This window comes from Thunnus maccoyii, chromosome 13, assembly GCF_910596095.1.
Source record: "Thunnus maccoyii chromosome 13, fThuMac1.1, whole genome shotgun sequence".
Classification (NCBI taxonomy): domain Eukaryota; kingdom Metazoa; phylum Chordata; class Actinopteri; order Scombriformes; family Scombridae; genus Thunnus; species Thunnus maccoyii.
The window spans coordinates 24,693,180-24,720,770 of record NC_056545.1 but is presented as its reverse complement, the minus strand read 5'-3'; the positions used below and the strand labels follow the sequence as shown (position 1 = coordinate 24,720,770).

General features: G+C 39.5%; 1 protein-coding gene and 1 long non-coding RNA gene across 7 annotated transcripts in view; one reads left to right on the top strand and one right to left on the bottom strand.

The window, feature by feature from the left end:
• Nucleotides 1-27,591, bottom strand: part of LOC121909979 — a 37,646-nt gene that overhangs the window by 6,628 nt on the left and 3,427 nt on the right. For 4 of the 6 annotated variants that reach the window (XR_006099564.1, XR_006099563.1, XR_006099565.1 and 1 more), the window contains exon 3: nt 27,505-27,591. This is a non-coding gene — a long non-coding RNA (uncharacterized LOC121909979). Of the gene's footprint in view, nt 1-18,155; nt 22,391-25,096; nt 26,831-27,504 lie in introns of those variants that run through there. The other 2 variants (XR_006099566.1, XR_006099567.1) reach the window with 2 other exon arrangements.
• si:dkey-175m17.7 (dual specificity protein phosphatase 10) lies at nt 1,561-27,579 on the top strand. Its single transcript, XM_042430876.1, has 5 exons — nt 1,561-1,844; nt 14,019-16,132; nt 16,759-17,061; nt 17,848-18,146; nt 27,505-27,579. The coding sequence occupies exons 2-4, from the start codon at nt 14,035-14,037 to the stop codon at nt 18,111-18,113; spliced, it is 2,667 nt and encodes an 888-aa protein (XP_042286810.1). The 5' UTR covers nt 1,561-1,844; nt 14,019-14,034; the 3' UTR covers nt 18,114-18,146; nt 27,505-27,579.

The following is a 27,591-nucleotide window of genomic DNA, read 5'->3' as shown; positions in this document are numbered from 1 at the left end:
CCACCTGACTGCGCGGTGAGTGTCTTCATCGGTCTCCAGGTGCTGAGGTGTGAAGCAATAGTGCTGCCTGTTAGAGTGCAGAGCACGTATGGAACAGATCTGAGTCCTTCAGCTCGATTTATTCCATTATATCTGGATGTGTAAGTCCTGGGATAGCTGAATGTCTCTGCTTGCCTCTCTCAGCAGCCGTGACAGTTAAAATTGCTCTAACAGCTAAAATTAGTCTGGAACTGGAGGCTCTATTCTCCTTTCTGATTTCACACGATGAGAAGATCATTTCCTGATCAGCATGACATCCGCGTCAATCATCTCCTCTACTTGTGAAGCAAGAAATGTGGATTTTTTTTCTGTTCAAGCGAAGACGGCTTTGCCAGAAATAACACACAGATACAGCTAATGGTGTGTGTGTGTGTGTGTGTGCACATTTCAGAATACTCTTAATGGAAACCGAACTAAAGACAAGCGTGACAAAACTGATTTGGTAAAAAATGACATGCAATGTTTGAAAAATAATGTAGGAAAAATAATGTAGGCATCTATATCATGAACATATTATAATAACATCATCTTGATCACCTTTAACAACAAAAAAAGTTCATGTGGCAATTTTTGAAAATGCACCACTTAACTGCTAACTGGAATATAACTATGCACATTTATACAGTTTTCAGGTACTTGAACTTTACTTTCTCCATGTACTTCACTATATTTTAAGTTACTATGAAAAGTACATATTTCTTTAATGTTTCTACAGTGTGTTATATATATGTATTATTATAGTGCTTAACAGTGTAGGAGGAAGTATTCTCTACTGGTATATATATAATATATATAGCTATTACATGAATTATGGTGTAAGTATTTTACTGTAGTAGTTTGTCAAGGTGGAGCTAACTTATATTATTTCATATTGTTGTGTAGTTTAATCTATAACTGTGCATCACATTTTATGAGGTCATCATAAATTTTATACATAAAATCTTAAACTGTAAAGTAACCCAACTAACTAAAGCTGTCAAATAAATTCAGTGCAGTAAAAAAGTACTATATTTCTCTCTGAAATATAGTGGAGTAAAAAGTTCAGCATGAATCTGAAAATCTCAAGTACAAGTACATCAAATCTAAGTACAGTACTTGAGTGAATGTATTTATATTCCACCTCTGGTGCTCAATAGTGAGCTGATCTTTCATGTACTTTAAGATATTTTTATTCAATGACATCTCACGCAAACTAAGTACGAGTTGTTATCTGGCAGGTTTCATCATCATCATCAACATCATCATCATCACCATCATCATCATCATCATATTCCCCCTCCTCGTCCTCCTCTTCCTCCTCCTTCTCCTCCTCCTTCAGCCCGCACGTGCTGCGTGCTCGCCCCTGAGCCCTTCATCTCGTGTGTTTCGCCATTGGTCTGGGATGATGTCATCCACAGTAGAGACAATAGAGCCCACCCCCCCTCCTCCCCCTCCTCCTCCTCCTCCTCCTCCCCCCCCCCCCCCCCCCCCCCCAGTCAGTGTCTGCTCACACACGCATCGCAGCGCAGAGTGACACACGCTCAGACGTGACGCCAGCTGAGTTGGCCAAGCACTTCTGATGACATTTATTTATTTATCTTCTATCATTAGAAATCCGGCAGAGCTCTGCCTCTTCCAGTCAGACCAGGTCTATTTTTTAATCGTGTTTTTGAAGTACATGAACAAACGAGCAGGCAGGGAAGGTGTTACACATCTGGATCATACCAACACAGCGGGTCGTGCTACTCGGGCCACTACAGAACATGAGGATTCATCATTACGCTGCGCATAAATGATGAATACACTCCGGGACTGCCACAGCTGATGTAAGTGATGTTTCTTTTTTAGTATGGTAGCGGTTTGTCCGGTCGGCCTGCAGGCTATGAGTCCCCCATCAGCAGCCTGTGTCCAGTGTCGCGGCTGTCACAGCTCTACGTGTTGGTCAGGTTTAGCTTACAGCACAGAAAAAATCTCTTTCTGGATGTCTTGATGCTTCTCGTGTATTTGAATTTGCAGTTAAATTGATGCCACATATTAAAACCAAGCAATGCATCCTCGTGTTATTCACCGCTGCCCGGAGGATGTCAGCAGTTATGAGTGTTTGCCATAATAAGCTGCATGCGTGTTTTATTCATTTAGACACATAACTGCAGCCATGTGAATGCGCCAAGTACTATAATAATAATAAATAAACCTTAATTATAGTATCTGCACTTGGATCAGTGAGTGTAGGCCTGCTGGCTCGGGCCCTGTCGCCCACATCAGCTTTATTCTCTCATCATGATAAAGGTTCAAAGACTGTGCAGCGAAAACGCGATTAAAAATACAGAGAAATTAGGCAGCGCGCCATCTAGCGACCGTATAAAAAGGAACTAATAGATTTTCCATTGCGAGCCTGCAGAATAGCACCATGAACAACAATGCAGAGGACTGTAAATATTAATAGCTGCTTTGTTTTCTGCTTGTGCTGCTGCAACAAAGAGCTGCTGAGAGGGACAAATATGAGCATATTGCACAGATTTTGAATAGCAGCTATGATTTATTGAATTGAATGTTAAGCATCCAGTCAGTCACGCTGTGAGTTGTGCAAAAATCCAGCTGAAAGTCAAGTCTTCCTGCCCTGGATGTAGATCCTCCAGAGACGAAGGAGCAAACACATCTGTAACTGACTGATGAGAGCTGAAATGTTCTTACACATTCAGACTCATTTGGAAATCAGACATATACATGGTTAAAGCTTGTGAATTCATTTTCTTAACTATAGTGAGCTCAGATATCTTGTGTGTGACAGGTAGTGTGTTCATATGAAGACAAACAACAGTACAGAATCACTGCAGTGCATTTGCAGGAATATGCTTTTTTTTCAAGCAATGCAGGGACAGATACAAACCAATTTAAAAAATTAAAACTGTATTAATATCAGTCTGTAATATTTCAGGATCAGTCATAGAAACCAGCCCGCTGACAATAAAGATCCAGCTCCGCAGCTCACAGTTTGAAGTTGCTTTTTATGTTTTATTTCATAGTTTTGGTTTCTTGAGTTGCTCTCATTGCTTTCATAAACCTCCTCATATAAAACCACGAGCAGCCATTTGTCATACCGCTCTAATGTTTCAATCTAACAATAACTGAATTGACTTTGGTTATTTCAGGAAAGATATTGTGTATCATCAGATCTTACGCTCTACATGATTCGATTTGACTGATGATTGATTATTCCTAAAAGTACAGGAGCACTGCAAAGGTAATTAAATTTGATTTCATTTATCCATTTAACATTATTTAGTGGCAGAAAGCTATTTGTCATCCATTCATTAATATCCTTTTTTTTTTTTTTTTTTTTTTCAAATGTGTCATCTGCATAGGTGAATGAATGCAAATTAATGAATATAGGAGATCAGTGCCATTTGTAAGCACTTTATTTTTTACTTTATAACTAGTTTAATATCACTTCATCACATCTTATAATTGTACCAGCCAAAAGAATTTAAATGAAAATGAAAGGTCATAAGTTGTTGGCTGTCAATGTTAAAAAAAAAAGTTTGTAACACATCTAATCAAAAGATAAACAGGCTTCACACAGGCTAAGATGCTGCTTTAAATGAGTAGTACAGTTCAGGCCAGAAAATATGAAATGAGACATTAAAACATATGTGATCAGGGTTTATTGTCACTACATGGCAGAGCTTTTGGTGTCTCCAGACAAGACTGAATACACCAAACATAATCTTATATTACTCCCACCATCAATAATAATCATCTTATTAAGTTTCCCTTCCTCCAATTGTTGACGCTGCAGGCCGGCTGTGACGCTGAGGGAGATGCTGTGACAGCCTCAAGGTGTCCTGTGTTGTTGTTTTCATGCATGCTCATACTTTCACTGAGGTTTTCTTTTAGGATATCAAGATGATCTTACATAAAATTCCAGAGGGGAAATAGAAACAGACTGTTGTTACCACACTGCAACTGGGCAGATGTTGTTGATATTTTTTGTTCAAGTTGAGCAAGCCCCTGTCAAAAAGAATAGCGTCAGGTAGTTTTTGGTTTTGTTTTTCTGCAGTGAAAAAATTAAAAACCCTGAAGGAGAATAAATGTTTTGGGGAGACAGTGGATCCGCGGACCTGCGCTTGCTTGATTCAACAAGTTCCTGCAGGGTTCCTTTGTATCCGAATCCGAGCAGTAACACCTTCGCTGGTTCAGATCAAAATACAGAAACAAAATCGATCGAATACTGCAACAGGACACACTCACACAGACTGTGTCAGGTGGTAATATTATACCACGTTTGTTCAGTTGTTGCCTCTAACAATTCATTTGAAGGATCGTGTTTTCACGCCTGTCTATCTTTTTCAACATGATCCAGTATATGAGAAAGTTACAGTTTGGGGTGATTTTTAGTGGACGTAAATGTCTTGGCGCAAGCATCAAAGTACATTTTGATGGTGATTAGTGGTCAGCTGATTATTTCATAGATATCTCTAACCATGACAGTGTGTTTTTTTCAAACCAATCCTACTGACATCACTCTGTAAAGATTTTAAAATACACTTAAAGCATATTGTTGTTCTTCTTATCTTTATCTGACAGAGGGCTCAAATCCCAACCAACCAAAAACCCATTCTCTAAGCTGCTTTTGTCTGTTTCTATTTTTAGTTTTCTATTTTAGGATAGTGTCTTTTGGGGGGCTTTCTTATTAAACTGCACTGAGGTCAAACTCCTCCTGAATCATTATAATAACATTGCAGCTGCAGGCGAAGCTCTCCTCATGGTCTTGAATAGAGACTATTGTGCTGACAGAGGTGCTATGTGTAACTGATTAGCATTGATTTGCTTTGTGAATAAAATATGTTATTTTGCATTATATCTAAAATAGCCAGGAAAATATTGCTCTGCAACCAAAGTGCCACCAAATACATTGTTCACATATAAAATAATCCTACTAAAATGTACTTTTGTGGTGTTATGGTGCTGTTATGAAAGTGATGTGCTCAAGGTCAACACACACTCTGGATTACAGTTACAGTGAGTTTAGAGAAAGTATATCAAAAGTAGAGATGATGTAGATTATTTATAACCATGGCTGTGTGGGGATTATGTGAGCGTATGTCCTGAAAGTCAGGTATTTGTCTCAGTGTTAAATCAGTCTGACTGGACAGTAGTGGAGGGGAGAAGGAGCGGCTGAATGTTTCCTATCACGCCGCCCACTGATTGGCCAGTTTGTGCTGTTGATTCCATCACTTTCTGTCCGCTGACTGTGGAGATTAGGTGATGTAATTATTTTGACTTGCCCTCAGTAGCCTGTAGTGTTGAGACAGTAAAACAAAGAAAAACAAAACACAGAATGGTCGTGAACATGGAGATGAATTTGTCTTTTCAAGTAATTTAGGATTAATGCAACGTTAGGACGACCAGTGTTTTAGACATGTCGTAAAGTCAAATTAATGTTTATGAGGCTCATCCTCATGTGTCATTATTGTACTATTATCATGCCATTGTTGACATAACACTCTCATTTGGGCATCTGAATCACAAGCACGTCATCTCACGCAGAAGGAGCTCAAGTTGCAAGTCTTCTTCCTTTGTCCCCAGTAAATCTTACATCATTAGACGTGTGACTTAAGCCTGATTAGAGTGTGAGTCATAATGACTTTATGCCCACACCGCTGTGCATTTCTGAGGCCAGCAATTCTCTTTTACAACTCAGACTTATTCTTTTTTTCAATCTGTAACTACATGTGGTCTTTTGTTTTTCTGTTGTTTGAGATGCTCCTCAGTTATTTCATTATTTCACACAAACACCTGACATGTAAACATACTGTAACATATTGCATAATTTGTACTATGTTTAGAATACTTCAGGGTAGCGTGGATATAACTGATTAATTATTCAGTCTTTGTGTCAGAAACACTTGACATTCACTTGCATGCCACGCTTATTACATCTCGCTGTTAGTACATAAATGTCTCAAGTTCAAGAAGTCTGGGGTTGAATATCTCAATTAAAGGTGCTTTTCACCTTGTTTGGCAAGCAGCCGTTTTTGCAGGTGCTTCAGTAGTCGTTATCATTCATACCATGTTTGTGATGGGCAGGAGGCACATCACTATCTGCTGCCTTTTCACATTTACAACCCATTCTGCTGCAGTTACAATTAACATTTCCACCCTGCTGGATGTTAAAGGGGAGACTCTACATGCTGCTGTGACACCAGTGTCAAGACAAACCTTTATCCCACTACAGTTCTGTGCAAATTATCAGTATTTCTTAGAACTGGACTTTAACTTGGTTTGCGAATATGGTACTTGGTCTGTGAATTGAATGTTACTACCTATAAAGCTTTGGTTGTTAGCAAAATGTATTTTCAGGGTTTAGCAATCCAACAGAGTCTGTTTTCTGCTGTTTGGCTTGTTAAAAATTTATGACAAATCCTGCTTGAGTGTTTAATTCTTGATAAGCCTGATAATTGGTGCATTAGCTCGTTCTCTGGTATCAACATCGGCGCAAGTCAAGGAAAGTCTTTTTTTAAATTCATGAGGCAAACATTTGCTTTTAGCAGAATGCTCTTTTGCTCCTCCTAAAATAGCATGTATAGTAAATTTTTAAATTTGTCCTAATGTCTCAGCATTCAAGTTGGAAGTCTGATGGTAGACACATGTGCAACTCCTGATGTTCCTGAAGATTATAAAAGCTGCCATCATATGAAATTACACAGGGAGCAACTTTGATTTATTTTCCTTTTAGTTCCTCATTGACAATCAAGTGGTCAGGTTGCTATTGAGTTTAAAATTGACTCAAGGCAGCTCACACAGGCTATTTACAATCAGGCCAGCTGGTGTGCAGTGGAGCAGCACTGTCACACAATGAACAGAGACAAAGCAGAGACCATCTAGAATTATACTTTACCATTGTATTGCCAAATTATACTTAGGGTCTGAATATAGGAGATGATTTGCTTAGCTTAGCATGAAGACTGGACACACAGCCTAACAGCTAACCTGACTCAGTCTAAAAATTTAAAAAATCTGCCTACTAGCACCTCTAATATCTCGTTTGTTTAATCTATACAAAAACTGAGGTGTAAAAATGACAAGTTTTGGTTTTACAGGAGGTTATGTTCTGGACGATTTCTTGGCCAGGACTAGAGACTTCCTGGAGTCTTGTCGTCAAGCTGAGGTTGCCAGGTAACCAACGGCCCCCTGCTCCAGGCCAATAAAATAGTCCCACAGCTAACTGCCTGTAAAACTGAGAGTGGTAATGATGCTCTCATCTAACTCTCAGCAAGAAAGCAGATAAGCGTATGTCCCAAAATGTCAAACTATTCCTTTAATATCACAACTAGTCCTTTTTTTGTGCCACCATGTATTGGCATTAGAAGAACTGGATTTTTATGCAAGAATTACTAATTGTGTTATTAATTTACTAATTCTGCATGAGACACAGTTAACAGTGTCCAGCTTCCTATCTTAGCTCTGTCACAGATCCGGTCAGTAACCTCTGTCAGTTTGCTGACAGTGTAAATCAGTCAAGACATTTTCTTACAGTTAAAACACATTGACACCACTGTCCTCACTGCCGGAATCTGTTCATTGATTTTCATTCACATCAGCAGCTCTGCAGCAAACCTCCCCAGTCTGTGTTTGGATGTAGGAATCTCTCCACATGCTGTTATGTGTATGACTGTGAACATCTTACTGCTTTTTTCCTTTGTGACCAGCGCCCACAGCTCTTGCTATCCATCTGTCAGTTTGGTTATGCGTGTGGACGACCATAAAAAGAAAGAAGTGGACCGCCTCCTGTCATTTCGTGCCAACTCAGAGCTAAACACGAGCAAAAATGTAGAGATGTGGATTGTCCTCTGACAGGAAACAGCCTGACCATCAGCCTCTGGAAAAAGAGTGACTCAGATGACTAATTTCCTGCTTTCCACTATCTCGAGAAGCTTGCCACTGTGATCTGTGAACATCTTTTTCATGCAGCAGAGAAATAGATTCTATAACTCAAGCAATTTTCCAAGCCAGCAATTGAGCACATCCTCATATTACTGCTTGTTTTTTTTCCTCTGGCTTGTCCTATTTCAAGCCCCATTGTGTTGTCCACTCTGCTGTGTGGGTGTTTGGCTGTCAGGTGCCTCTGATGGAGGAGCCGCATACTGTTAAGCCGGAACGGAGAGAAGGAACGGAAAGATCGCCATCAATCTCGCACAGCCAGACAGCCATCTGTTCCCAAAAACACCAGCCCCCTCAACAGAAAAACATTCACTGCACTACCTCTGCAGCTGGAGACGTACTGTACACCACACTGCCTAAATCTACACTGTGACTTATTACTGTGGTGCGCAGTGACATATTATTCTTTATAGTCTACCCTCTACTATAAGTCTTGTACTGTCCTCCTGCTCTGTTTGTGAGGCCTCATCATTTCATGCATGTCAGTACACATTATGTCATGTTCTTGTTCTCTTTTCAAAACAAAATGAATGAATCTTTATACCTGCCACTTAAAGTTTTTCCAACTCTGATTGAATTTTGACTGACAAACAGTTATATCACGTCATTCAGAGGTATTAGGCAGAGGAAAAGGAATGATTGAAAGTATTTAAATAAATCACAACTATGTATAATATTGCAGGTTTTACTCAGGTGTTTGGGAAAGAGTTAAATCATCTGGAAAGACATTAGCATGTGTACCGTTCTACTCTCTCTGGCTCATGCTTGTGACTGTTAAGCTGTTATCTTCATTCTGCTGGTGGGGAGCAGCAGCAGTGAGCCGACGGAGGGCGTCATGATCTCCCCCGTAGGCTTGGCTCTCGCTAACTTGAACTGAGTGGCACTCTTCTTCTTCTTCTTCTTTTTTTTTTTTTAAATTTCTTTTCATCTGTGTAAGTTTGCATTTCATCTCGCTACACTTTCATGTGCTTGAAATTCTGAAGCAGCTAACGTGATTGCAATGCTTAGCAAACCTTAGCCTTTATCCTCAAATATTAAGCTGCACCTAATCATACGCATACACTTGCATCTGCCTTTACGTTGGCTGACCCAACCTGCAACATTTGTTTATTTAGCCTAATATAAGTGGTTCACTCTGTCAAATATTCATATAGGCTGTTATGCCTCGGTTCCTCTGTAAGTTGCTCATAACTTCTGAAGTCATATGTGCCTGGTAGATATATTATGCAATCTCGCACACTAATATGAGTTGTCTGATATATATTATGCTGCAATTATGCACTTGGTACTAAGCTGTGATTAGTAAGAGAAAGGGAGGAGCTACCTCACAGATTTAGGAATCTATACACATTTACACAGTAAACAGTGCAGATTGTCTGACGTCTTCGGGTCAGTAAGACATTGATTTGGGCCTTCAAATTGATCGAAGAGTTCCTTTTTTTTTTTAAACTATTTCTCAGTCAGTAATGAGCCACTTAACGTTTGTCTCTCTGCTCTGCCATTCTACAGTAGCACTCTACGCTCTGTTGTGCTTTTTATGAGCTGTCAGATTGGCTGCCACCTCAGAGGCTTGGATCTGCCAATTGAAGCTATTAACAAGGCGGCAATAAAAACTGTCAAATCACAAACTGATAACAAGTCTGTGTCTTTAATTGTGTGATCAACAGTTTCCTTATTTGACAAGTATCAAATATGTCTATACACGCTTTGTACTGTATGGCTGTAACTTCTAAGTGAAGCAGATTGAGGCGGCTCATTTTTGAAAAGACACACAACAGCAACATTTAGCATGCACTGCACGATGGCACCGCAGGTAGTTTACACACCTTTTATCAGATTCCATTAATGTGCTAGAAAGACAGATTAATTAGGAATAACCAATTGGAGTAATTTCATACAAACATAGTTAATTAAACACAATTCAATTAACCTAATAATCAACAGTGTTCACACCCTTTTACAGTTTTATTCTTGTAGCTGTTTACTGTCACTAACCACTTTTGGCAGCAGTCTGCCTTCAGGTCCAGAGAACAAGATGATGACAGGATATTTAAATTCTTAATTGTCTTCAACCAAAACCAAAACACCACGACAGACCACAGAGGTTCAGGATGTAAACACATAATAACTCTTAGTTTTCTTCTAAATGTACCTTGTTATTGCAGTAATCTACTGTGCAGATGAGAAGGCTCTACACAGGCAAGCACTTGCATTACACTTGTTCTGTCTTAAACAATTAAAAATATGAACATGACATAGAATGCAAAGTAAAAAAAAATATTTGTGATAAACAGCTACACTGACAGATACCTGACTGCTCTTTGGTGCGCCCACAGACCCATCACATCTGACATTATTCTCAATTATTATGCACTTAATCCATGACTGTAATGTGTTTCACTGCAGTCGCTGCTCTCATTTCTGTTCAAGTCAAGTCAACTTGTATTAGTATAGCCCAATGTCACAATTCACAAATTTGCCTCCGGGGGCTTTACAGTCTTTACAGCAATGCAACATCCTCTGTCCTTAGACCCTCAATTTGAATAAGGAGAAACTCCCTAAAAAAACCCTTTAACAGGGAAAAAATGGAGGAAACCTCAGGAAGAGCAACAGAGGAGTGATCCCTCTCCCAGGACGGACAGACGTGCAATAGATGTTGTGTGAACAAGAAAGCAAAATTGTTCAACCACTTTGTACTATTTGCATTCATTTGTTGTATTTCATGTACTTTGTGAGCCTTGTATATTGCTTGATGCACTAAATTTACCATTACACATGAGATTAATTATGAAGATTTGGCAGAACATTTGACTGAAACCTCATCAAATAATCCAAGCTAAAACGACAAAGCAGATCATTTCAATGCTTGTTTTATTATTTCCTTTTAAAGATTTGAGAAATTTCCAACACAGAAACATTTATTGTCACTTAACCAGTCCATCAGATGGTTTAATGTTTCCAGAATAATGCTTCACCATAGTCAGTACTGCATTATCTGTTATCTGTTATGCTGTGAAATATCATATTAACGTGTACCGGTGACAATTCAAGAAGTATCACTGCATTACTATGTCTGAGTATTTTCCATGTCTCTCTCTCTGGCTCTTACTGTCTGCTGAAGCTATGACTATGAGTGAGTGAAAAGGCCACTAGCCTGGCTGCAGTTTACAGTGTGTGAGAGAAAAGTGATCAGAGTGATAGTGACTTCCACCATGATAAAACTGGGTCAATGTAACCCCCACCCCCTCCACCACAGGCAAGGCTGAAAAAGGAAAAAAAAAAAAAAGATGAGGATACCATCACCAGACAGAGGATATAAGCATGGCGACACTGGAGCGTGGTTCTCTGTGGGTCGGTATCTGTGTTGTGTTGGGACTGAAGGCATCCCCAGATTATTTTGACGTGTTGCTTCCTCCTCTGTAGTCTGTGGTTTATAGTGTCATGTTATAATCTGTCTCCCTGTATTTTCTCTCTACCCACTCTGTGTCTGTCAGCCAGTGTTGTCCACAGTTATCTACTCCTCCTGGTTCCCTGTTTGACTCCCTGAGAGATTCTTTATAAATATGGCTCAAAGGGTTTAAGATTAAGATGAAAATCCACCCTAACAAACACTGTTTCAAACAACTATATGCAATGTTTCAATTACGTGCTGTTGGTTGTGCATCTTAAGCAGTTTAAAGGGTTTCTTCACATACGTTACAAAAACATATTTTCCTACCTAACCCTAGTGGCCATGCACATAGTTTGGGTTTTACTTGTCCAGGTTTTGAGATATCTGTCTCTGAGAATTCTGCCTCCACCTCAGTACAATAGAGGTTAAGAAAGACAATGGAGAATACACAGCCACCCATTTTAAGTGGGACTATTTCTTCAGGAGAAAGTAGTTCCTATATAAATTGTTGACGCTGAGGTCTTTGGATTATCCAGAGTAACCAGGCCATTGTTTCTGAGTAGAGATGTGGATGTTGAGCTTGAATTTTTAATTGCTCTGAGCACCACAAAGAAAATTCCATTCACTGCTATTTTGGGGTGGCAGCAGAAACCTCAGAAAATATCTGCATATCTAGACAGACATCTGTAGAAGCACATGGAAAAATCTGCTTTTTTGTGAACTGTGAAAAGACCCTTTGAATATAGTCATATTTTTAATGATCTAAAACATCAAAAGTAAACCTCAGGTTTTGGCATCAGCCCACTGCAATCAATAAGCAAGTGCTTCTGTGTCTCTCCAGTGTACGCCAACTTACAAACACAAGAGGAGAATCCATCGTACACGAGGCAGAGATACAAGAAGCGTCCACAAACAGAATGCCAAGCAGACTGCATACTTGTCATGTCTACAGTAAAGAGCATTATTTCTCTTGCTCTCCTTCAAACAGAACTCTGCACTTTGTTAACATCAGCTGTTGTTTGAGCTTAATACTAACATTAGCGTGCTAACATGCTCCCACCCGACCTGCATAGCCTCCCCACTAGTGTGGCTAAAAAGTAAATTAAAGCACTTCATCAACTGAACAACTCCTGGGTGCACTAAACAACACAGATTGATCATATTTAACAGTGTGTGTATAAGAGGGTGGATTTTCACCTTAACAATGATAATATTTCATCTGAACATTTGAGAGCATCCTTATAATGAATGTACCGTATGAATATAAGAATGTAAAGTCCTGGAGTAACTGTACCAACATGTTAATAGTAACATTAATCATAAAGGTGATTTAATGATACAAAAACCTTCTCCTATGTGTATTTTATTACAAAGTGCATATTTATAAGCTACAGTCCATTAATCTCTTTTTGCTGTGTCATGGTGAGAAAGCTTTCTCTCCAGCTGAATTGTATTGTTGTGTATGTGGTGACCTTTTGTTTATACCATGGCCTAGACAAATGCTCATTTTTAATTGGCCCAAAGGATCCAGTTAATTTGGTTTATTCCAGAGGTAGGATGAACAGGCCAAATGGCTGGTGGCTGGAAGTGTTTCATTTCAGATAATCACATGGCTCTTCAGCATTAAACAGTCTTTAATGTGACTGTGCTCCAAGAATCCACTGAGCCATTGGCTAACTTTGAGAGTCGCTGTGTTGTTTTTCTGTGACAAAGCGGTGCAAAGATAGCAATGAAAGCTTGGACATCATTATATAGTGCTCCTCTTAAAGAGCAGTGCACATCCAGTTTTATATTTAGTTATTTTTATCATCAGTCATGACTTGGCTTGGTTTATTATTTCACATCAGTGAATGTGTCTTGTTAAGAATGATGAGTCCTCAGAGGGAGTTGCAGTTCATTTTATGCAGCCTTTGCGACTGAGCTTCTAAGAAGCCTCGCTGACATCAGGATTAACTGCGATTATTTGCCGCTAACAGCAAACAGGTACATACTCTTAAATCTTCGTGTACTGAATTTTATATCCTAATGGTAATTTGTATTACAGGGAAATAGTTTAAATTTGAATGTCAAACTATTGTAAATATAAATGAGCATTCAATTCCTGACAAGCAGCCCTGGTATAAGCAGGTAGCAGAGTGTGACATGCATGTTTAAATGGATTCTGTAAAGGTAATCACTGAGTGGTTCTTGGCTACGATGTTATCCATTCAAATTAAACATGCACCTCAGTGGGTATATTCTCCTTTATTTTCTCCTTTCATTTGCAGCAAATGTGAAAGGAATTATGTGTGTTCATGGCCAAAACTGAGATGCAACATTGTTGTTTTTGTATTTGTTCTTGGTATGTTTTGGTATGTGGTGGTGGATTTGGGGTTTTACTTTACATTTCACAGATAATTGACCATCATCCTTTTTGAATTCACTAACACAATATTGTACCACAACATCAAAAGAACAAACAATTGTGCTCAGAACTATGTGTATGCATTGTGCTATTTAAATATTTTATAGCTGCAAGGCAATGTTCCTAGTTTTGCATCAGTATGTGCTGTTTACATCTGAACTGATGGAATGTAAAGTGTGCCCCACATTTTCAGTGTTTGTGAAATTACAGTAATTTGCTGACTACTCTCTTTTTGTCTCTCTCTCCCTCTTCTTTGGACAGCTTTGCATAAACCCAGATGCCTCCCCTCCCTCTTGACGAGCGCATAGTGGTCATTCAGCGCCCTAAAAACATAGCCCTGTGTGAGGCTTCTCCACAAACCATCCCACAGCATTCCTCTCAAATATCAGCCTCCTCCAATGGACAAGTCGCCCATCCTCCTCATCTCCACCCTTCTCAGTCCCATTTCTATTCACCCTCCTGTAAATCTCTGACTCTGGAATGCAAGCGCAGATCCTCCCGCACACAGAAATTCAAGGGCGACCAGCCTGTTATCCCAGCAGGTGTCAGACACATCCCTAGCCACTGCCACAGCAATGGCACAGTAACTCTTGGCCCACGGCTGCCGTCCCACACACATACTATTGATATCAGGGTGACAGTAGACAAAGGAGGACGGGGAGGAGGATTCAGCAACTCATTAGGGCGCAGCGGAAGTGTAAAGGGTGGCAGAGGAAAATGCAACTCTTCACAGTTTGATCAAGGACAATGTGAGAGAAAAACTGGAACTGCAGGGAGGCCAGGTGGAGCCGAACACAAGTCACAACGAAGTCGCCATAATCAGCTTTCATCTTCCCCTGGAGGGGTCCTACAATTTGTCCCCGCCCAGGCACAGCAGCATAAGTTCAGGGGAGAAAAGGAGAAGGAAAACAGTAGTTTTCTTAACAGAAGTGACCAGGAATTTCCCTCTCTCAGTCACAAGAAAAATTCCAAACTGGGAACTGTCCATCAAAGCCATAATAATCACAGTTTGTCCTACCACCACAACTCTGTCCCTGTACCCCATGCTGCCATCCTAAACTCCAACTATCCCTCATCCCCTCCCCCCCAACCTACCCATGTCCCAATCTCATTTCAGCAACTCAACCAGCCTCGCCCGTCCCGTACCAGGGATCACCGTCCTCACATTCTTCATGGTCTACCCCTTTCCCCCTGCTCCTCCCACGCCGGAGGGTTCCCCAGCCCTGACCATACCTGCACCATCGACTGCACCCATCCGTTCAGTTGCGGCTGCTGGAGGCTGGTAAGATGCAGAGGGTATAAGGGGCACTCAGCTGGCTGCCAAGGAGGTGGAGGAAGCTCTTCCACCTCATTTTCCTGTGTTCACAATGTCGGAGCTATGAAGAGAGGAGGCAAAGAAATGGGCCTGAGAGATCTGGGTGGGTGTCTCTCCAACGCCTCCACCTCCAACACCTCCTCCTCCAACAGCACTGTGTCTGACTGCCGAGCAAGCCTGTTCAAACCCCTCCGCTGTGCCTCCTGCTCCGGTGAGGCTGGAAACTTTGAGAGTCCTGCTATCCTTCGTAAAAAACTGGTAGGAGGATGCCTGCCCTGTACCCCGCTGTGCTCTACGGCCCCCCTCCGGGCAATACAGAGCTGCGTCACAGGCTGCAACCCTAAAGCCTCTCAGACTGGCAGTTCCACCTGCAGCTACTGCAGCAGCGACCCCATAGTGGTGACATTCAACCCTCGCCGAGGCAAACCTCCAGGAAGGGGCATGGGAACAACTCATTCAATGGGTATGTTCCAACCCGATGATGATGACTACAGTGTGCGTACTATCTGGCCTGAAGAATTGGCGAAGAAGATGACCCATTCTAAAGCCCAAAAGAATCACTGTGCCGGGATGGGAGTAGGAGTCGGGAAGACTGGTGCAAGCCAGGTCCAAAATGGTAGCAATGGAACAGGCCTTGTCCTCCTGGACTGTCAAAATCTCCAGGAATATACGCAGCCTCAGCTAACAGACCACGCTGGCCGAAGACGGCTACAGCAGGGCAAAATGGCCGCCCTTGATTTTATGGGCTACAGGTCAGGATCTGGGTATGATGAAGGCAGGAATTCACTGAAGAGGCTCCTGAATAAAGCCGAAGATGCAGGAATGGGGGACTCTCCTGAGCATGACAGAGATGCAGCATATCCTCGTTCCCCCTCTCCCCGCTCTGCCTCTCCGCCATCACCTGTGTCCTTTTCGCCTCCACCCTCCGCCCCTAGCACACTCATCAAACCCAAACCATGGCAGAGAGACAGGGAGGGAGGGCATTCTCTGCCGTCAGCTCAGTCACTTCATCTGGCCCTGAACTCGCTGAACAGAGAGCAAGATGAGGAGAACAGCAGAAGTAAGAATCTCTTGACACTTCACCTTTGCAAGTGGTAAAATGTATAAGCAAAAATACAGCGAGCACAGCACATTGAAGGACATTATCTGTGAAGTAACTCGATTTGTACTGCATTCAGTAACATAAAGCTTAGTCATATTGGGCTGAATGCCTTTTAGCAGTATTTTTCAACCACTTATATTCTGCAGTTATCCATCAAATCCCTGTTGATTACTTTCAACTTGTGACCGCAGTTCCACTTTGTTAGTGCAACCTCTCTGTGTTTGGTGTATGCTGTCATGATTCTGAGCTTGTTCCCCTTGACGAGTTAAATAGTCTTGCAGTATTTTTGACTGCTGCGCCTGCATTTCAGAACATTTAGCCTCTTTGGATCTCAGCAAGTTCTTTCATTTACATTAGTGCTCATTGCCAGACCTCATTTATAGACGACAAATACTGCTAAATAGCTTTCAGACCAATGTGTCCCACTTGTGTTTTTACTGGTGATTTACTTCAGGTTTTTGTTATTTTGTCACTATGTATGTGTACCTCTCTTGTTCTGTGGCAGTTTTAACTCTAACATAACCGTCTTCACATAATGCACAAGACATCTTGCAACACTTTCTGTCTGTCTCGTCTTCTCCCAGTGCACCTTTCACTGCCGCTCTCCTCGTCATTGCCGGCCTCTCTGTCCGATGAGACTGTGATGACTCCTGACGCGGAGAACGCCGTGGTCAGTCCCATCCTGCCCTTCCTGTTTCTGGGGAACGAGAGAGACGCCCAGGACCTGGACCTGCTGCTACACCTCAACATCGGCTACGTGGTCAACGTGACAACACATCTGCCCCTCTACCATGTCAACTCTGGACTGCGCTACAAAAGGCTGCCAGCCACCGATAACAGCAAGCAAAACCTTCGACAATACTTTGAAGAGGTTTTTGAGTTCATTGGTGAGACTTCCACCTCTGATATTATGTTGAGTTTGTGAGTGTATATACAGTATATGTTGTAGTTGCAGTGTTGGCTAGTAAAACAGTGCGTAGTAACTTGCATTCATAAAGTAACTGATCTAAAGTAGCTGATGATTAGTGCAAAGGTAATAAATGATAATATGATTGTTCTGGCCAATATGACAGACATCTACAGGCACTGAAGTCAGTAAACTGTAACCGTTTCCTGATAACCAGATTTTTTTCTCTCCGATTATTTCTACTCAAAAAAGAGAACGAATGCATTGACTTGCAATGTGATCATCACTTAGTTTATTTCCTTTCAAAGCTGCAGCACTGACTATTGTGACTGTCATCATGAAGTGAATTCCCAACCCTGCTCATGCCACCCACACTGTGGTAGAAGAGATTCACCTTCAGACAAGTTTCTTTAGTGTTTTGTGTTTATCAAAAAGTTAGTAAATGGAATGAAATGTTGAGAAGGTTTATTGGTTAAATGTAAATTTATAGCTTAAAACAAACTCCCTGAAGTTTTATGGAACCTTGAATGATATTAGGAACATGCATATTAACATTTTGGTGGTAAATGAGCTTAATTCTGTATATTTTTCATAGGCCTTGCTAGGTACTTGTTAATTGTTATAGTGATAGTGGTAACCAAGTTTCAGTAACAACATTTATGATGAGCATATAATCTCACAGCTGGCCAGCAGGCAGCATTAAGCCAATTTTTACTTATTTAATTCAGAAAATTGAGATCATGTGTTTTGTTGTTCCTATCCACAGAGGAGGCATATCAGAGTGGACAGGGAGTGTTGGTGCACTGCCAGGCAGGCGTGTCCCGTTCGGCAACTATTGTCATCGCCTACCTTATGAAGCACACCCTCATGACAATGACAGATGCCTACAAATACGTGCGAAGCCGCCGTCCTGTGGTGTCCCCGAATCTAAACTTCATGGGCCAGCTTCTGGAGTTTGAGAGGGACCTCAACTCTGGGGTGACTCCTCGTATCCTGATGCCTAAACTTAATGGTGTGGAGACGCAGGTGTGAGAAGGGTCTGGTGGTCAGGAGCGCATAGAGTCACCGCAGGTTAAGAGGAGACAAAGTGAGATTTAAGTGGCTTTAATGAGCGTGAAAGATCGAGTGCAGCACATTTTAAAAGAAATGTTACAACTGAAAAACAGTGGTATGTTTGGCAATTAGTGCACTTTTAATACTGTGAAACATGAGACAAATGACTGGATGGCTCATTTGTTTAAGTAGTAACTCTTAGACAACTTGATCATCACCCAGTATACTGTTTATAAGATAATGTGCCAATATTTTGTATAGATCTAACATCACTCTCAGATATCTAACTTCTTCTTTTTCTGATGCCTCTTCCTTTTTGTTCCCGACGTTTACATTTACAGCCTCACACACAGAAATACAGCGACTTTGTTGCTATTAATCATAAATGCATGCAGAACGTGAACGCAAACATGGAAGGGATTCACTGTTCATGTCGTACTACGACCACTCTGATGTTTCCGCCACATGTAGCAACACACAGGTTATTGCAATGCACTTTACTTCCCATGCATTTCTAAAATTTCTTTTATTATCAACAACTTAATTGTCACAAGGATAAGAATTTGTCACAAAGTCTGTGTTTTTGGTTTATATTATCATGTCTTTGGGTTACTTCGTATTTAGGATCTGTGCAGCAGAGCAGCACAGACCTAGTGGAGAAGTGAGTAGCATAAACCTAGGAAACTTATCTCTAAAGGGACAAACAGCTCATCAAAATGTCTTAGGATGGTTTTATTTCAATGAAGCAACCTGTATATAAGCAAAGAAAAAAAGTACAATAGTCTAAAAGTCTAAAATAATGCTGTGCACTGAAAACCTCTCTCGGATTAAGTGTTCACAGTAGCAATATAATGCAAGTACAGCTGTCATTAACACAGAGTTAATGCATATGAATTGAAATCACTTAAATATGCAGGTTAAAGCACTGAAATAAAGTCATTATAAACACATTTACTACAGAGTTGAAACCACAACTCAACAGAACTTTCAGATATATTTTTTATGCACATCATGATTTACGGTATATTTGAGTGGACGTGTGAGTTGGCAGGTATTTTACTGCTGTTATAATGTGCTTTAAACAACAGACCTTCTCCAACTGTGCACTGTTTATTTTGTGGTTAATTCATAAGGGAAATGCATTTTTTAAATTTATTTTTTATGATGTAAAAAAAAACTTTGTTCTTGTTTGGTGTTAAGCATGAAACAGTCCTTTCATGATGCATGGACTGATATTTCTTAAAATTCAAAGAGCACATGGAAGATTTATTGGAGACGACACAGTAAAAGTAACAAGGCATTTAACATCCTGCTTAACCCCTCTGGTCGAGATAATTTGTCAGACCATGGAGCAAAAATATTCATTATGATGTGTTATGGTGAAGAAACTGTGAGAAAATGGAAACTAAATGCTTTTGATTTCTGATCTTGATTGACTTGTTTTAACATCCGGTGGCAGGTTACTTATTTTGTTATTTCCCAAATGGAATCACAGAACCAGAAAATGGGGAAAATGTAGCATTTCTCACATTACACCTTAAGTTATGAATTCTCTTCAAGCCAAATCTACTTTATATTTTGTTATTTTACTACCTTTATGAAGTACAGTAGAGGATTAGGGCCACATGTTAAAAATTTATGAGCTCTGAATTAAAAGTCAGAACTCAAATAATCTTCTTCCGTAGTGAAGGACTCAAAAAACATGACTGTTTTGCCAGAGATGGTAATGTTTTAGCTGATGCCCGTTGTTACTCCCTCACTATGTTCTTTTGCCTTACTGTCCCTACTGAACTTCTTGACTGTGCCCCTCATGACTATGCATGATCTTATGATGAAGGCTTTGGTTTGATTAGAGAAGGTTACTTGATTCACTGTGAACTCTTCCTGAGTCCTATTCAGTACACATTGAATTACAGTTACAGCCCCTTTATAGCCAATCTGCACAGACTGGACACAGGAAGATATGAAACAATGGAACTCGCCTTTAAGAAAAAGGTTTTTTCAAAGTATCTTCATATTACAAAACACTTTGAAAAACTTCTTTCTCCAGCTGTGGCTCATAAGTCAGTGCAGATTGCCTTCTGTGTTGTGTGGTACTTTATCAATCTCTTAAATTTGGGGCTACAAAAAAGTGTGAAAAATGTGATACAAATAGCAGTTTATTCAGTTTTGATTTGCAAGATTTTGAAAGCATCATAGCTTCCTGTTAATACTCCATATGATATCAGTTTGTTAGTTTTATGGGAAGAATTAGTGATTAGTGGAGAACTGATGTTTTCTAATCTGTTCGCTAAGAATGAGAATTATTTTGCACATTTTCTAAACTGATGCCATACACTGTTTTTGATAACACGCTGTTAATGTATTCAGTAATTTCAGATTTAAACATTTGAGAAAATAGTATTTTTTGCTAGCATCAATTGTAAAAGTGTCAAGTATGACATACCTGTAAAGAAAGATTCAGTTTCTTAATGCAAGGCTGTGGGCAGAGGGGTCATTTTTGCTCTTATTATTATTATTTTAAACGTATTCTCTTCTCTTAGTCCTTTAAAAACAGAGGAAATGAAACATTTGTGCAGTCTGACAGGGACACTTGGGCACTCTGAAAGTCCAGGGATTTGACACACAGCTCTTATTGATTATAGATCATTTAACAAAGTTAAGAGAGGGAGGCAAGGTAATAGCTAGTGTATGTGACTGATTATAAAGTGAGCTCAGAGTTCACATGATCCAAGCGCAACAAAGCACTATTGGAATTTTTAAAATAATAATATTTAGCCAAATCCACTCGCCCCTTTTCCAGATTTTAACTTGTGATTAAAAATGCCCTGCAACATGTTCCTAAAACCAAAATGCCTTCAGTTTATGTAATTTGGTCCGCCAGTGTCATTATAAATATGACTTTGTAAAATGATAGTTTCTGAATTTTGCTTGTTGGATTTATTTTCTGGCTAAGTGACTTTGATATAGGCTATATATTTTTCTACAGTCAGATTTCTTCATCACATTGGGTATACACATAAATCTGTGTATTTACAGTTTTTTACATGAATCTTTGTTTTGTATGAAAAGGCTGTTTGGACAGAATGACATCTTCCAACTCTGCAGTGACAATATGGACCTTCAGCCATGCTTTGCGTTGCAGTAGTACACTCTCACTGTTATCAGACCTCAGTAAATGTGGGTCAACATACCGTACTCCTGTTTTTACCTCTCGCCTTTATTTCAGCCGGAGAGACTTCAACCAAACATGCTGTTCACACCTCCGGTCTCTCCAGCTCAGCTCACAGTAGGTGTCGTGTTAATCTTTGAGGAGGGCCTGATGCTATCGCTCCTTGATTTCTTTTTTATACGGACTTGATATGCAAAATGGCTGTCGAAGCAGTTTCGTTGATTCCATGCTGTATGGACTTACTGTGCAGTTGCGTCAATGCTGACCTCAGACATTTGTACTTGAGAGACACATCGAAAGGAAACTGAACATTTTCTCTTAATTCATATGAAGTGAAGGGCCAGTGTCTCTGTAAGTGTCAGTGTGTGTAAAAAAAAATCTTCTGTTCGTGTTTTGCACTTGAAAAGAGGAAACATTTGAAAGTTGTTACTGTATGTATGATAACTTTTTGAAAACATTGTATATCCGTGCATTGCTTATTTGTGGGAACTGAATTATTCCTGTTTGTATTTTACTGCTTATTTTTAAACAGTGTGTTATTTCCTTGTACCAAATACTGAATTTAAGGATATTGATCAATAGGAATGATGATGAGATGATTTAAGAAAAAAAAGCAGATCACCTCCTTCCTTCCTAATGGTGGTAAGAACTCTTCAGGTATGATGATCATAGTAATGCTGTGCTGTTTCACCCCCCCATGTTATCTCACCTGTGATGCTCTTCTGACGCCCTCTTCCTTTTCATAATGGATTGTTTCTCTTAAACAAATGTAATATTTTCATATTGTAATAACTGGTCCCTGTATTTAGACGATGTTTTTACCTTCATGTACCGACTATACTCTTCATAATTCTTTGAGGTGCACTGTGACTAATACAATGCTGCTATATCACAAAGACTTTTATTCGTACGTCACATTTATCGCTAAAGGTGACGGATACAAAGTGGGCTTGAAACTGGAAGCCCTTCGCTTACATTGTTCCAATTTAATCCAGGCTTCATTGTGCTGCCTTGGTGCAGTGTATTAACCTCAGAGTGACTGCGTGCACAACTGTAGGATTTGTAGCTGTTCCTGCTGGTCTTCCTTTACGAGCATGATAGAGAGAAAAAGAAAGAGTCAAATGTAGCGATAAAGTATTTTTTAAAAGCCCATTTTATTGCTCACTGTGGTTATATAAAACTGTGATGTTGCTTTTTCTGCAACAGTGTTGATTTCAGCAGAAATTTTTTGTTGTTCGGTCATTTAGTTGATTGAGAAAAATGTGCTAGCAGGAATATTTGACACTCTGTCTTGAAAAATACAAGAATCAGGTGATTTTAAAAAGCCAAAACACATAAATCCTGTGACTGAAATTTTGAAAAGATGCATATTTGTATCATATCTTGCAACATGTAACAAAGTACATGTGTGAATTCTGCAGTATTGTCATGTGAAGTATATCAAAATTTGCAAATGCAGAAGTTTTAATTCATAATTTGAAACGAACAAATCCATGAAAAGGACATAAACGCAGGATTAAACCCAGATTCAAATGCTTACAAGAATTGTAATTATATCTATAGACATACACACATTACAAAAATGTACAGAACCTGCATTACATAGATGTGTTGCTATCAAGTAGGTTACAGCTTGTAAGTTTTACCGTGCATGTTAACATAGGTGTGATACAAATCTGCAAAATTTCAATACACATACGCAAACTGCATATACAGTAGCAGTCAAAAGTTTGGACACACCTTCCCATTGCCTTGAATGAGAAAGTGTGTCCAAACTTTTGACTGGTTCTGTATTCAGATGCAAGATTTAATTAGATTATCTTGATTGTTTGTTGACTAGCTGAGCAAAACTGCCAGGAGACTGGTTTTGCAGCAGTGATACCAAAAATATTCAGTCTAAATTGAATTACATCTATTTATATGTAGTTGATCTCATGTCATGATGTGATGTCAAGTACTTTTAAAATAGAATTGGTTGATAAAATTAATACAGAACGACAATAATGCCCATAACAATGTCAAAAATACAGACACAGTTATATCCTCACATTTATTTATGGGCCTTTTGCATATTATGTTTGCTTGTGAGGTAAACTGTCTGAAGTCAAAGCTTGTGAAAAATAGCATTTACAATATGTTAAACCTGGTTTAATTTGCCTTCTTATACAACAAAATATATACTTAGTATATGTGGGATAAACTTTGAGAAACCTTGAGTAGATCTCAGATATAAAATTCCAAAAAAATGCATCTATAAATCATCTTGTAGCACAAAATAATATGCAAAAAATTCAAGTGGAGTTATACTGAAATACTCTGCAGAGCATCTGTAGCTTGCAAATCAGCCAGTGTCAAGATTATTATCTCAAATATACACAGGCCTTCCCAGAGAGGAATGAAGGTGTGTTGAATTGTGTTTGTTAGCATTACTGTGCTGTTAGCAGCTGGTGTGATTTGTTTGTTTCTACACTGTGGAGTTACAATGATGTAGATGACAAGAAAAGCAATGTGTGTGGAAATTGATCATCGGTTTAGATGTGACTACAGTTTGTGAGCATGACGTCAAACTCCCATCCAGGCAGAACAGTTGTGCAACACATACTGTAGGCACACCGGATGCACAAAGAGGTTTGGGAAACGAGGCTTTGCAGCGTAGAAAGATGAATCACATTTTGTTGGAAGTGCTCTCTGGACAGTGGCTGCTCTACGTGAGTGACAACACATGTACTTTCTCTTCCGTTTCTTACGTGTTTGATTAGCAGCAGACCTGATTAATCTGATACCTGTGTTGGTGACTTGACTGAAGATTTCCCATCAAGTGATTTAATTGCGGTCTTGTCTTCTCTTTTGTTGGTTATAGCTGAATATGATAATGTTACCATAATAGCATCCTAAAGTGCAGTACAAAACCTGATGGCTGGATTGTGAAGTTGTTCTCCATGTTAATTTCTAGTAAACACACTGGAACTGGCTCTTTTAATAAAAGAAAAAAACTGAGAAATAATCATTTGTAGTGATTTTCTGTTACCCTTCCCTGCACAGATGTATAAGTGCAGCACACGCTGTAAATGATGAAAGATGCTAGTTGAAGGAATTTGCTGAGATTCAAATGCGTTGAAAGCTTTGAGCTCAAATATCCAATAAAACGTCGCACTGTTATAGGCTGAAGTTCACTCTGCTGACTGATCACCCACACTCGCTGAAAATCAAGAGTGTCTATTTGGAAAGTATTGACCAGTTACATTACCGTCGATACAAACAGCCAATTGCAATTGATGATTCAGATGATCACCCCCCACCCACATCTGCTTTGCTCATCATTGCATAAGAGCTGGTTTGAGATTCACAGCTGTGTGATCGAGCACCCGGGGGCGGATCAATCAGTGAGAGAGGCTAAAACAAACTCAATGTCTGTCTGGCAATAACTACTGAAAATAAGAGGTATGAGCAGAACGGTCCTGACAATATTTAACTGTGAGGATCAGGTTTGTATGTCATATTGAGTCTCTAACCTGAAAACCTGAGTACAACTGGAAATCTTAAATTTCCCTGTTTAAACCTATTTTCATTTTTATATGGATGGCAATGTGGGTTGGTCCACCAATTTGGTCCAAACTGAAATATTTCAACATCTACTGGAGGGTTTTCATGAAGATATTCATGGCAACCAGAGGATGAATCCTACTGACTTTGGCGATCAACTGACTTTTCCTCTAGCGCCACCGTGAGGTTAACATTTGTGATTTTGAGTGAAATGTCTCAACAACTATTAGATGGATTGCCATGAAATTTGGCACAGATATTCATGTACCCCTCTGGATAAATTGTAATAACTTTGGTGATCTGCTGACTATTTATCTAACGCCATTGTCATATCAAATTTTCTATTTGTCCCATAATTTACGGCCAAATACCTGCAAAGCTAGTTAAAAATAAATAAAACATTAACTTTAGCCTCAGCTGTACTTTGTGTTTAGTGCTAATTAGCAAATGTCTGCATGCTAATACGTAAAACTAACGTGTACAGATTCACAGAGCCGCTAGCTTAGCTGTAGATTCTTAGCTTGTGTTGTAACGTCCACATTTAAAAATAAATTTATATACAGTCAATATCTTAGTTATATAAATATGAGAAATACTAAAAGAGGACTTTTAAATAATGCTGCATACAACAGCACAGGTGGTGCAGTGTTAATGGAATACAAGCTTCTTAATTCACCTAATTAAAACTGACATCACAATTACTGATATATTACTCATCATGCTAAATGTTTCCATAGTAACATTTTGTTGGCACACACCTGCATCTCAACTGTTCACAAATGTGTTGTAAACTCCACCATTGTGTGTGGTGCACTGGTGTGAAATATTTATAGACTACATTGTATTTATGAATAAGAATTACAAACTGCCATCATCAGTCTACTGGACAATCAGGCACTCTACACAAAAGCTCGTTAGCCGCTGCTGCATGATTGCCTGTAGCTTATCACCCGCTGGTTATTATAGTGGAAGTCTTGCGGTGGTTAAATGGCTGCAAGGGCCACATGAGAATATTTAGATGCAGCAGCTCTGTTAAAAAGCCTCCAGTCATCGTGCATTTTGTTCTTCGATATCAACGCCACTGTTGCTGCTGAGCTTGAAACACATCCAGCATTTCAGTTTCTACCAGCCATCAGGGAATCAATGGCCCAAATGGGCTGAAATGAAAATCTCTTAGCATTATTGTTTCAATCTTTATTGACATCAACCTCGAGGCAGAGAACTGCACTATCTCCTGCATGGATTCAAATCAAAATGTCAACAATGCATTGACCAGGTCACGCAAGTTTTATTTGAAACAGCCGATTGTCTGAGAGGATAATCTGACAGCGTTACACACGAGAAGATAACAAGACAGCTTTTAGGTTTTATTCTAATGTCCATTGATTTTATGAGACAAATCAAACTTTCACGTGACTAAAATCTGTCAGATTTACATAAATGTGAATTTGTATAAGCATCACAGGCTAAAATCTCTTTTTTGAATTAAATGCGTTTACTAAAACATCAGTGAGTAACGGCTGTCTCTCAGCTCTGAGGTCTCCAGTCTTGAGGGCCCCAGTGTGCCACTGCAGTAATTAACTTCTACTTAATTAAGCATTATTAATTAAGTAGGCTTAATAAGAGTTAATTAATTGTAATATTTGTGGCATTAGGGATAATTATACACACAACAGAGTTAATAATTGAATTTTAATCTATGCTATTTCCTCAAAAACTTTTTGAAAGGACATTTAAAGTTTTCTTTGATTTATATACTAAATCATTTTAATACGTAACTCCTTTATCACCATTTACATTTTTAACTTTGCCATTATTATGGTAGCATGTAATTTAAAGACTTGTTTGTTGGATGGCTTGCACCCACACTAATTACAACGGAGCGTGACCTGCAGAGATGAAACAGGAACTCTCGTGGACCATCTGGTGAGCGTTTTAGACACGGTCCTTGCAGTCATGCACTGGTTTGTACCTGCTGTCACTGTTTTTCAGAGTTTGTGCCAAGACAAAAAAAATGGTTAATGAGGATTAAAAACTGGTCTGCAAATTACAAGCAATGGTGCCAATTCCCAGCTGATTAAAAATGTGGGTTTAAACTTTCGATATGTTGCCTGAAACATATCTAACAGTTAAGAAATTACTGCAGCAGATCAGCCTGAAAAATGCATGATGGGAAGTTGGCTTAGTAGTTATTTGTTATGAGTTATTTTTTATCTGAGACATTATTATTCCATGTGCTCTCACCTCATTTAAAATCTGAGATATATTGGGGTATATATTGTACATTATATGTATACAGAATGGCGAGTATTTACCTTTTGTAAGTCATATCAATGTAACATAAACATGAGGGTAGATATGTAATATCATTAATGTTACTGTGGTGTTGTAATACAGCTTAAATCTTATTGTTTTCCTGTAATAAAATTAAGTTTTCTGATCTTATTATATTCGACTATTCTTACAAAATGAAACAAACAGTGAAGTATGTTTCTCAGAGACCCTAACACGCCCATGTTTTAAATTATGTATTGTGTGAAGGAATATTGAGGCACTGCATCAGAAACATTTTTGATTTTATCAATACAGCAGCTGCACCGAAGTGAACCAAACACCAGGAGGTTTAACAACACTGTGTTAAAGCCTCAATCTTACCAGGGTTGATGTGAGAGGTTGACTGAGGTGCTGTGAGTGTCGTGGTGGTGCTGCCATGTCCTTGGGATCAGCTGGTGGTCTCAAAAT

What these genes read in the sequence shown, in the direction of transcription:
- si:dkey-175m17.7 (XM_042430876.1), top strand. Translation starts at nt 14,035, where the DNA reads ATGCCTCCCCTCCCTCTTGACGAGCGCATAGTGGTCATTCAGCGCCCT. An exon ending in AGATGAGGAGAACAGCAGAA is followed by an intron (nt 16,133 to 16,758) that starts GTAAGAATCTCT and finishes GTCTTCTCCCAG; the next exon opens with TGCACCTTTCACTGCCGCTC. An exon ending in AGAGGTTTTTGAGTTCATTG is followed by an intron (nt 17,062 to 17,847) that starts GTGAGACTTCCA and finishes TCCTATCCACAG; the next exon opens with AGGAGGCATATCAGAGTGGA.